This window comes from Echiichthys vipera (assembly GCF_963691815.1).
Source record: "Echiichthys vipera genome assembly, chromosome: 10".
NCBI lineage: Eukaryota > Metazoa > Chordata > Actinopteri > Perciformes > Trachinidae > Echiichthys > Echiichthys vipera.
In genome coordinates, this window is record NC_139835.1 from 26,796,302 (window position 1) to 26,808,889 (window position 12,588).

At 43.7% G+C, this 12,588-nt stretch overlaps 1 protein-coding gene across 1 annotated transcript; it reads right to left on the reverse strand.

Annotated features, from left to right (window-relative positions):
- Nucleotides 1-1,990: 1,990 nt before the first annotated feature.
- Nucleotides 1,991-12,329, reverse strand: cpap (centrosome assembly and centriole elongation protein; the record flags this gene model as incomplete). The annotated part of the gene is made up of 19 exons (XM_083921083.1): nt 1,991-2,183; nt 2,597-2,717; nt 3,345-3,429; nt 3,588-3,728; nt 4,238-4,327; nt 4,481-4,632; nt 5,285-5,384; nt 5,665-5,796; nt 5,952-6,083; nt 6,197-6,362; nt 6,512-6,644; nt 7,502-8,357; nt 8,845-9,615; nt 9,845-9,950; nt 10,083-10,221; nt 10,358-10,460; nt 10,564-10,616; nt 10,789-10,915; nt 11,934-12,329. The coding sequence occupies 19 exons, from the start codon at nt 12,327-12,329 to the stop codon at nt 1,991-1,993; spliced, it is 3,996 nt and encodes a 1,331-aa protein (XP_083777209.1).
- Between the last annotated feature and the right edge of the window lie 259 nt (nt 12,330-12,588).

The window sequence follows — 12,588 nt, forward strand, 5'->3', positions numbered from 1 at the left end:
GAGGCCGTTCATGTAAGTGTTCGGCTTTATTTCAAAAGGCTTTTAATAATGTGGGTTTAACCTCAGTCTGATACTTGCTAAGAAAAGGTATTAAATCATCCAAAAGATCTATTTGTAGACTTCACCTCGGATTAAAGGTAATTATGATGGGATATTTTTTTCACTACTGACATTTTATACACAACAATTTATCACTAAATGAAAAATAAGCAACGTTTGATTCCTATTGAAGCTGCAGCCCTCGAGCCAAATTAGCTACTAAGTGTAATAAAACATGGAGATGCCTTTAATAAATCCCACATCTGTCTTTCTCCAGGCTTATGCACGGACGTCCTGTTATGTTTACATCTTGATTTCACTCTGCTGTTCTTAGTTTCTACATGTTGCAGAACATTTGCACAAGCCTTTACTTTCACAGTGATCCTGTACGGCAGTAATTTATTCTAAATTTGGTTGTTGTGTTTGTTTGCGTGTGCTGTGAATTATTTGCGGACGTCCTGTTGTGTTAACGTCTGGATCATCTGTGTTGCTGTTTGACTGCTGTTAGTTTTTACATGTTATAGAACGTTTTAGTAGAGAAGTGATTCATTCTAAGTTCGGTGTGTCAGTGAGCCATGTTGACTCCACACGTTGTTTTCTTTTAATTTGACTCATGTGAGACAGACTTGTCCGTGTGAAAGCGCAGATTAAAGTCCAACAATGATGTCTAACCTTTCTGTAGTGCTTTCTTTTGTAAATAAATGATTCTGTTCGTCCCATTAAGGGGGCTCTCGCATCAGGGGCCCTGGCCAAGATCAGAGTACACTTGACCCCAAACTTTGGTTTGTTTGCTTCGTGTGAACACCGTGTACTGTACCCAGGCCCGGTTGGTCGATCTGTGCCAGAGTCCACTTGAAAAGGTGGATTAAGGGCGCACTCACACTGTCCATCCGTACCGTGGCCCAGGACGTTTCACAGGTAAAGTGGAGCGGTACGCTTGCCTTCCACGGCCCGTTTGGGAGAGGTGGGCTTTTGTAAAGCTTTTACGTTTGCACATGCACAAGCACGAGTGTTCGCACGTGTACGAGCATGAGCTAGAGGCCTACAGCAGCTCTGACGCCGAGGCCCAGGTAGTGTGAGTACAAACGGGCCTTGAGGGGGGGGGGGGGGCAAGGACCCTAAAGCACGGGGCACGGGACAAACAGACAGTGTTAGTGCGCCCTAAAATCACTTCACATCTGGTGTGAAAAACCAAACTGTTCCAAAACACAGAATTGGAACGCTATTTAACGTTGACTGCAAGTTTCCAGCCAATGAGAGCGGAGCAATCGCACCTCGCCCACAATTACCAACACACAGATTCATGATTCTAAAAACAAAAAAAGGAACAATTTATTTTACAAAAAATATACAGTCAGCTAAGAAAATAAATATGTATTTAACATTTTTACAAAAAGAATAGGTGTAAACGGACACTTAAAAACCAAAAACAACACACACACACACCTCACACTGAAGCAGTTGAATCCGCTACACAGGCGACATTTTGTTTCTATACAGCATTTCATTATTTCCTTAGGCCTTCACTGAAAATGTAAACAATGTGAGTGCTTTATGTGGAGGGAGTTTGGGCCAGCAGTATCTGTATTCTGGCTCAAACAAAAGACTGTCTTGCAAGACTATAGAAGGGATTTCAGACACCTTTTTGGAGACGCGACATATTTGTGTCACTGAAACATTAAAAGGTGCCATATGGAGTTTTTTCACGCCGAGTACTTCCTTGAGGTAAATGAATAAAAAAAAATATTAAAATGCTGTTAAAAAGGCATGACTTCCTCTGACTCTTTCAGCTGTAACGTTGCCTCGATGGCATGTTCAAGTATTAATTACATCCCAACCACCTGACCTCCCTGTGGAGCAGAAGAGACCAAATAAGTCTCTGATTGGTTGAATTTTACAGCAGCTGTTAAGGACTCAAAAAAAGTTTAGTTTTCTTTGAGACGGCGTGTTTCTACGCCCTGTTGTCCACGATGACGTTGCCATCTTTGTCTTTAATCCGGAGCCGTCCGTTGGGGTAGCGGGTTTCCTGCCGGCCGTCGGTGTAGACCGTCTTCACGGTGCCGTCCGGATACTCCCTCCTCTTGTAGTCGGCCGTGTGGATTTCCTTCTGGCCTGTGTTGAAGAGGATCTCCTTGGTGCCGTCCCTGAGAGGAGCAGCACACATTCACACCCAGTTAGCGTTCATTTAAGGTGGAAGGAGATGAGTCTTTGAAATAGAATCGAACTTGTGTCATCGTGGAAGAAATATTCAAATCCTTGGTAGATTAGTGGATCGATAGAAAATGACGGTCTCAGACAGGAAATGCACACAAAAAATACAAAATAAAACTTCCAAGACGGAGGCACTTCAGTCACAACGCTTTGGTTACTCGTTATGTGCAGTGCATGAGTAAATGTTCTTTTCATTACTGCTCATCTCTGCTAGCAGGAAGTGCCAAAACTGGACAATTGTGAGCATTTAAAAAAAATAAAAAGACATATTGTTTCCTCACCCCAGACGATTTGGTTGAATTAGTAACAAGAGACACGGTGAGAACAGCCGGAGCTCTTGACTTACGGGTTGACTTGTATGATGGTCCCGTCGGTCAGCACGCTCTCCTCCCGGCCGTTGGGGAACAGGTTCTTGACCGTTTGGTCTGAGAAGGTGATTTCCTTACGGCCGTCTGGGAAATGTTTTTCTGGAGTGAAAAGAAAGGAAACGGTGTATTCGTGTAAAGTACAGTTTAATCCTAACCATGTTTTCAGTCACTGATGTGCAGATCGTCGACTAAAAACTCATTACCTGCAATTTTCAATATTATTCTTGTAGAAATGAAATCAACTACTTCATTAAAGGAGTATGCATATGCATTTTTCCAACTTGATTAGAATAAAACCACCAGATAATAAGTGTGTTTCATGACTCATGTCATAAAAAATGTGTGGGCAATGAACCGCTGATGTGGGCTATGTACGGCTGACATTAGATATCTGACTGCTGTCCTTTACAAATCATTGTCTGGATAAAAAAAAACAAACAGGAATTACAGGTTTTTAAATCAAAACTGCTGCCGTGGTTCAGGCTTCAGGTTGGGCTTGGACAGAATCTATGCCGCCTGATATTTTGGGCTTGATCAGAGCTCTTCTTTGCAGATTCATGTCATTAAAACAAAATGTCATAAGTAATAATGCATTATTATAGATCAAGCTTCACAACTATACTTTACTTACTGCATCACTACAATGCTTCTTACACTGATGCATCAATAATTACAATCAAATAATAGACATCATTTTTATAACCCTCACTGATCATGTGTTCTCACCGGTCTGATTGTTGGGGAAGTGCAGGACCTCCATGCCGTCTGGGTAGGTGATGTGTGTCGTCTGGGCGTCAGCATAGTAGTAGATCTGTGCACAAGCAGTTACCAAAACTCAGATGGGTAACTATGAGCTCTCGTGGTACACAAAAGTGCATAATCAGCCTCACCAGAATACACAGAATACAGTCTATGTAGTGCAATATAATCTTCCCAGGATGTTTGATATCTGAATGCTGTCCGTCTCACCACTCTCTGGTCAGCTGTGACCTCTTTTGTGTCTCCGTTGAAAAAGGTGACTTTGACCGTCAGTCCGTCGGCTGAAACCTCCTTTTTGGTCCCGTTGGGGAAGACAATTAAGCGATCGCCACCGGCCAGAACCGTCTCTACCTGGAAGTATCACAACCATCAGAGCTCCATCAGCTCCACCAACTCAACTTCTTCACATTAACACCACGTGGCATTTGGTTAAAATCTTTGATATAACTACTGTTGTCTTAGGTAGTTGCCTTTAACTGTTTACATTTGTCTGGTTGTAAAGTCGGACAAACCACTTTTGATCAACAATATATCCAAGAGTAGTAAATATTTCTGTTAATTGTGGCAGGTGGATCCTTCGTACGCTCAACTACAGTTGGAAGAAGAAGTTATCCATTGGTGAGCTATATCTCAAGGTTTACATCTTCAGTAGGAACACAAGTCAGAAAAGACAAATGAACGGCTGAAATTCATGGGGCACTGACTCACAACGCAACACTATTATCTATTATCACAACCGACTTGATTATAATCATCTGAAGCTGCGACGCGGACGCCACACGCACTTTGTCATTATTTTTACGCCCATGCATTTCAGCGTGCATATTCTGGTGAAATGACACATCTCTCCACTTTCTCACCTTCCCGTCAGGGTGTGTGATAACCTCCTGAGCTGATCCTGGCTCTTCTGCCTCGCTGCACTCGGGTTCTTTTGGCGGAGAGTCTCTTTTCTATAACACGTCAAAAAAACATCAAATAATTAAACAGTGACTGAGCCCTGATAGACAGCCGGATGTCCAGATACCCTATTACCCTGAACGGGATAGAAAGGTCAGACACTGTGACACCGGAGATGGGAGAACAGCACCAACGGCGTCTCTTACCGGAGAACAGTTGTGTGAGTGTTCTTGGTTTGGTGGTTTGTCCTGGCTCTTGCTGGCAGGTGTTGACCTCTCCTCTATCCTCCTGCCAGGCAGTGAGGAGGTAAAGAAGGAGCTCGGTGCTGATGGCCTCCGTAGGCTGCTCTTCATCCCGGCTGACAATCAAGACAAGACAGAAAAATAACTTTTAAAACGTTGGGTCAGTCATCCAACCTTTAGAAACTGCCGCCTGATTCAATTGTGGAGAAAAATTGAGGATGTAGGATTCATTTTACAGGACTCAGGGTTTTTCTGCCTTTCTACAAACTTTATTAAACCAAACCTCTATCTGACCGGCTTGTCAGACTAATTTAAACCTGCAATAACTGATTGATTTGACAAATGTTCCACTTCGTTCGCCAGCTAGTCATTCACTTTGTCTTTTTGCCGTTTGGTGCTGAGAGGACAGTGGGTTTATTAGAGATTTTTCTGCTGTGATTAGCTTCCTGCTGTGGCTGAAAATGTCACTTTAAGAGCAGTGAAAATAAACCAAGTCACTTATTTGGCTGGAAAACCAAACGAATGAGCTTGAAATCACGCTAAAGCTCCATGGAGCTGAGTGCGACTGACGGGTTGGAGGATTCCTAATTGTTCATCACTACGCGCAGCACCTTTTACATACAAGTAGTAGTGTGTGATGAATTAAATATCGATTATAGCTGTGGGTTAAAGAGTTCAACAGTAACAACAATTTCATCCTCATAACAAAGAGCCCTAATGAAGTTTCTAACTGGAAAACCCATGTGCTCTTCACCGTACCTGGAGCACCTTGACTGCGGTCCCTGGAGCTCCTTCTAGTGGCTGCAGCAGTGCTGCTCTGTGGAGGACTGATGCTGTTGCTTCTGGTTCCTCTGGAGTCAAGAGGACTCTGAAAACACAAGAGAGAAAAGTTGTGATTTCAATGTTGAAAAGATAATCAGAGTGATGATGCATATTTGCATGGTTGTTAACTCTCACATTATATGTAAAGATAACAAAAGTTCCTCCCACATTGTCCTAGTCACACAGATTTATACTCACTAATCAAATTTCAAGGTCTGAGCAAAGCACCGTATCGTTTTTGTGATCATACAGTTAAACTGTGATATGCACAGACAGACGTAACAACATTGAATATAACCAAAAACAGGTAGTATAAGCATGCTTACAGCAAATTTCACTCCTTTAGTCACCGATGACCCGCTGATCTCAGGTATTTTGGGACCGTCTCTTGTTTCTTTCTCTGCACTGACGGTGTTTTTCTTCCAGGCACTGAGGCGGAGCTTTTCCAACATATGGATCTTAAATCAAAAGAGAAAGTATGTTTAAAACATTTAAAATAAAGATAGAAAACACATTGTACCTGACGTTAACATGCATTTCTCCTCGTCCCGATAAAGGTCGTATTTAAATGCCAGGTGTGAACGAGGTAAAGAGTCAGAGGTCGGGTGGGTACCTCGTCCCGGAGAGAACTGTTTTCCTGGCTGAGGGAGTCGATCTGTTGCCGCAGCCGGCTGTTTGTGGAGCCCCAGCGACTCTCTTTCCCTCTCAACTCGTCCTGCAGCGAGCTCAGCTGCTGCTTCAGCACCTGGAAGGGAGGGCGAGGGCAGATAAAAAGTTCCACCAGGGTCAGTTACTTTTTATGTAACCATTTTATGGGATGTGTGCGTAAAACGGCCAAAACTTAACACGTGTATTCACCTGGATTTCCTCTCGTTCCTTCTTGTCTGGAATGGCTCTGGCGGCCGACACGTGTTTCTCAAACACTTTGCGCTCCTTCTGCAACTTCCTGTTCTCCTCTTTCTTGTGCTCCTCAAACTTGGCCAGCTCCTCTGCTTTCACCTGCTCAAACTCCAAACGCTCTTTCCTACAAAAGCGATAACAAAGTAGACATGAGGAAAGGACATATCTGGACACGGTTAAAGAAACTGAATAAAACGGCGTGGAACAGGAAATCTAAATAGTAATCTGGTTTGGAAGGTAACTGAAAGAGTAAACAGTGAGTGTGTATATTACCTGAGATGTTCCTGTTTTCTCTCGTTCTCCTGTCTGAGTTTGGAGAGGGCAGCGTTCTCCTTCTTAAATCTCTCAATCTCAATCTCCAGCTCGACCAGTCTCTCCCTCAGCTGCGTCGACTGGACCTGCTGGCCTGGAGACGAGGACACAACACACACACACACACACACCATTATGATGAATGTTAGTATTAATCTTGCACAAATGTGAAGAGGACAATAAATCTATATGTTTAGATTGACAAATTTCTTATACAACACCAATCATTACAGAGCCTTCATCATACCAAGAATAACAGAAAATATTTATTTATCGTAGACTTGTTTGTAATGACCTCATTTACTTTTTTTATATGTAGACTTATTAATATCTGACCTTTACTCCTTTTTGATATTCTGACAGCATGTATAGGCTTCAAAAGCCACTAGAGTAACTTTACATATCTTTGGACTAATCAAATTATAAAGTGATAACAGATATGGAATGAGGCCAAGATGATAATTTATCATCTTTCAATGGAAACGATATCCTGAAAAGAGATTTTGTGACACAGTTACGTGTGAAAACACATTAACTCAAAGCTCTCAGAATGGGAATATCATTTGAATGTAGCAATTTTTAGTTTTATTATCAAACTTTACATTTTTTATCACACAGATAAATGTGATTAACATCAACTGGATTACATAACTCATGATGACATACGTGAGCAGATATCGTGATATTTTGAAATAAAGCACCTTTTGTTATAGGAAAAAAAGTGATATATAAATTGTTAAAAAGATATAACATAAAATGTACATCATATGTATTTTTCTAATTTGTTTCTATCTGGATGTTGGAAAAACCAGCAGTCGAATTGGGCTACGGCGAATATTTCCGTCATTTCTGTGACTCCTTACGTTCTGATCCTTGCACATTATCTTCAAAAAAAAAAAGGGGGGGATACAGGTTATGATGTTTAAAGGACCACACAAGTGTTTGTCTCACCTGTGTCCTCCTCTGGCTTTCTGGACTCAGCAGCAGCAGCAGGGGGAGGAGGAGGAGGAGTTGGGAGAGGTGCATTCTGGACCTTTGGCTTCAGCGAGGGGAACAACCTCGTCATGAGCTGAGACGCAGGAGGAAGAGGAGGATCTGGCTCCTGATTTGCTGAACCAATGACCCTGCCTTTATCCAGCTCCACGGCTTTGTTCACTGCCACCTTCCTCAGCACAGGCCGTGCGCTGGGGGAGATTCCATTGGCCGTTGCCTTGGAAACTGGACTAACTCCTCTACTGTCGTTAGCTGTGTTGACTGCAGTGTCCTCCAGCTCGTTCCACGTGTCGTCGTCGTCAAACACGACTCTGCCCTGGTGCCCGTCCTTGTACTCTATCAGAGTGGACTCGTCAGCATTGCTGAGGACGCTGTCACTCTCCCCGTCATCACCTTGCGTCACGTCCGAAGCTGAATCCCTGCAACTGTCCTCGTCCTGATACGACCGCTTGTCGTACGGCGGGTTAGACTGTGTGGGAAAGCAAAGGGTGCTGGGAAACAAAGGTGGTTTGCCCGCCACTTCCTGGTCTTCAAATTCAGAGGCGCCACAGGAGGAAACATCAGAGTTCTCGTCTTCTCTCCCACAGTCCTGTTCCTCCTCCTCATCCTCGATGCTCACTTTGTTCTTGAGCGTAGCTTCTCTTGTCTTCACCACGAATGCATCAGAGCTCGTAGGACCACTTTTACATACCAAACCATTATTACTACCAACGCTACTGCACGTCTGATGTGCATCTCCGGGCGGTGACTTGATCGGGGTGGAGGAGAGCCGCCGCGGGTGGAGCCCCCCGTGCCGCTGGTCCATCTGAAGAACCTGAAAGCACAGCACAGTCTTTAGGAATCACACGGCTTCACAGTCATAATAGAATAAAAACCTCTTCAGTTCTTCATTTCCCATTCCCAACTATGGTCATTTCTTAAACTATATAATAACGGATGTTTTGCCATTTAGGGGCAGTGGAAGATAGCTGCAAATACTGTTGCAACCATAAACTATGCTAATGAGCAGTGAGTGTTTAAAAAAAGTGAAAGTTGTGGGCCAGAAAACCAAAAACAGGAAGCTGAAAGATGCTATTAAGCTCTGTATAAAGAAATGTGTTCTGGTCGCTTTAAAAGAGCATCACATGCTATTTAAAGAAATCCCTATGGTAGAGAAAATATAGCACTTTGACAAAACATTTCATACAATCTGAGAAAAGTGTCAAATGAAGAATCGGTATAAATTCAGAACGAACGATAAAGTGAGAGTATCTGATCCCTGATTTAAAACAGTGCAATCACTAGTGAGCTGAATAAAGCACCTTAATGACAAAGGAGGAGTTGGACGAGAAGGACAGCTCCTCGGCAGCTTGCTCCAGCAGCTCAAACTCTCCAAGCTCCATGTTTTCCAACTGCAGGTCACAATCCCAGCGCTGGAGCTTCTCCTGGAACGACAACTCAAACGATTCCTGTGGAACGCAGTCTCCTCCTTCTGACCCTGTACTTTCTTCTGCCGATGAACCACAACTTTTCTCTCTAGCAGCATAATGTCCAAGTTTCTCTGGCCCCTTTAACATGCCCACCTGTTTGGTTACAGGGTTTGGCTGCATGCTGTGACCAGGATTCCTCAGGGCCTGAGCTGACACACACACTTTCCTGTTTTTCTGCTCTTTTACTTGCCCCGGTTGATGTTTGGTTTGTTTGCCCACTGGGTCAGTTTGAGTGGACTCTGGTCTTTCTGTGTTCTGTCTTTGATGACTGCCCAAGAGTCTCATCCGTGGTGTCTTACTCTCAACTCTGACGTCCTGAGGTGGCGAACTGAGACTTCTCAGTCTGTTCTCCTTGTTGAGTGTGGCGGTTTTACGCTGGACGGGAAGCCGCTGGACGCCATTTGTGCCACCTTTCAGGATGGCTAAAGGCTCCGAGTTGCTGCGGGAGATTACTCTGGCCTGAAGTTGAGGTTTGGGGTCTTTCTTCACCTCTGTTTTTGATAACGAGGCATTGCGAATGTTGGTAAATCTTGAAAGGCCCTCGCCTCGTTTCAGGAAGGCCTTCTTGGGAGGGGCTCGTACAGCTCCAGCTCCATCTTGGCTCTGTCAAGGTGACAAGACACAATGTGAATTTGGATGTTTGCTGCAAATAAACTAGCTACTGTAGCAACTCTAAAGCCAAAGATCTCAATAACACATTCAGTATGGAGTGTCACCCACAGACTGCTATTAATCAAATTAACTTAAGAACTTTGCTAACAAAACTCTCCTGCTTTTAAGAACACTGTCCACTCTGTTGAAGTACTGACTGAGAGCAGTTATATTCTCTGACCTGCTGTTGCCGGGAAGACTTCAGCCTCTGCTCCTCCAGCCTCAGCTGCTCCTCCAGCAACTCCTCAAAAGTCTTCTTCTGACCCCCGATACCAGGCTTTATAGGTCTGGAGGGGCACACACACACACACACACACACACACAGACACACACACGCATGTTTCTACAATATGGCTGGCCTATCTCTTCCTGAGAGTCTAATTTCAACACTGAACACAAAACTGACATAAAGGATTTACCTGTCATGGAAGACTTCTTCTTCTCTGCTGTCTTCAGTCATAGCCACGGCATTACTTGGTATTAACGGGTCATCATGTTCATGGAAATGGCAAGTATCGACACTCTGTTCCTGATCATCTGCTCTGGAGTTCTGTGTACCTGTATGAAACACACACTCTTAGGATTACATGTAGAGGTGATTTATCGCCACAATCGTGTCAAGACTTGTAATAGCTGCTGTACTCAAAATGCAAAAAAAATCTGCCAATTTAAACTTGAAAAAGATTTTCCTTACCCTTTACCTCATCATCCATCTCATAATCTTGACCGCTTGGTAGCCGCTCCTGAGTCTGTGCAGGCTTGAGCTCTTGTCCCTGCCGGAAGCCTCGGATGGAGCCCTGTGGGACCCCACGGTAGTTTATCGTGGGGCTGTCACCGGCTCCCTGAAGCGAGTGGTCCTCCCAATCGGCTTCTGACAGCCCTGAACTCTCTGTGTCATCTGTGAGATAAATTACAGTCACTTGCAGGCGGCAGTAGCTTGGTACGTGGGGACTCTGCTTAGGAACAGAAGGTTTATTTGATTTTTAATGAAGTAATTATTTTTCACAAAGAAGCTACGACTAAGTGGGAGGAACCAGGGCATACACTCTCCAACCAACATATTTTATATCTCAATTGAAAGGAAAATTATAACATTTGCAGTTATTCCGGTTATTTCTTTTTTACCTCCTGCGCTCTGCTGGGATCCATTCATCATTCCCATCATCCTCTGCTGCTCCTTCTGGAGGTGAAACAGTTCCTCCAGCTGATGGGCTTTTAGCTGCTCCTGCATGTGTTGCTGCCATTTCCTCAACTGCACAAACACACACAATATTACAACTGAATCCGCCATGTAGATAACACTCTTATCAACATGGTCTCTGGGTTTTCCATCAGGCTTAAATACATTTTGACTAGACACTTGGCTTGACATTAACTTAGGGTTAGGGTAAGTTTGTATTGGACCTGACACACTGACACTAATCCCCACTTAGTACTTTCCAAGAAGCAAATGTATTTGTTGTTGCCGAAAACAATTGTACACTGCACACACTTATAAGTTAACATATTAAACAGGTGCTGACAGACTTGCATGAACACACTTCCCTCACTATTTCAGTCCTTTGTCTACATAAATGAACCTGACTCTTGTCAGATGAATTTCATTGAAAGACGGAACGAGATTCATCTGGCGAGAGTAAGGTTAGACATAAATAGCCCTAGGGGGGAAATACTAATAATAGCAGGGAGACTTGAGTGGTAAAGCGTGGGTGATAGGGGTATTAAGAAAACAGGAAGCAGTGATATAATTATCGATTAAGTCCACACAAAGTGCCAGACATTCACACCTTTAGGACATTAACAGATGCCCTAACATTTGTAACGAATATGTTGTTACAGGCTTATTTCCATTTGGTTCAATAGGATGAGCTGTTAAATCTGTGTATAATTTAAAAAAGGGGTCAGTATTGCAACTCAGGACCACTATAACTAAAGGATCATATCCCAGTATCAATAGAATATATGACAATATATGTTTTGGTATGGAAAATCAGCACTTAAGTTGTCAAGCAGCCCTGTCCACCTCATCAGATTGCATGATAGTGGGGAGAGCTGTAAATTTCAGCTGGCATGGTTAAGTATTTCTGACATCAATGTTGTAGAAATCTGACTCTTTGTAGCGTGTAAATTTAACAACCTGATTGTGCATTCTGGTTGTGAATAAAGAGAACTCATAACATTACAGTGCAAATTACCATTGGTTCCAGCCTTGGCAGAAACCACATCAATTGTAGGAGACACTAGAATCTGATATGCAATAAAGTCCTTACTTGTTCTAGCTTCATCCTTAGGGGCAAATTCTGTGATTTGCTTGCCATCTCATCCAAACTGTCCAAATGTTCTCCATCTGAATTTCTCAGAGGCACAGAGGAAAGACCGTCCACTGGCCTGTCAGTCCCAGCCCTAGCCCTCTCTCCACCGGGCGAGCGGGCAAAACCATCCACAGCGAGGCAGCAGCTGCTGTCCACGGAGCCGGGCAGAGGGGCGAAATCTGAGGCGAATGAGTCGTCCGGCTCCAGAGAAGGGGATCCCACTGCAGAAATGTGCCGCAATGACCCAGCCAAGTTTGGACAGGGGCTGAGGATCACCCCGGCTCTGGTGCTACTTGGCATCCATCGGGCCAAGAAGTCTGTCTGGGAGTACTGAAGCCCGGCTGGAGATGACATGATGATCGTGCTGTCTCAGACAGGGCTCGCTAATCCGGGATTTGGAAGACAGATTGTTGTGACAGGTTAGGAGCTAATCACACCGTGAATAACACCGGACAACACGCTCTGCCAAGATCCAAGAAATCTATATATAAGTTAGTTACAGGTTTACGTTGAAATAACATTAGCTATTTAAATATATACGCTTTATGTTTAGTGGAATTTAAGTCACTTCTCAAATCTATTTCCCTGAAAGATATTTTAAAAAGCAACAGAT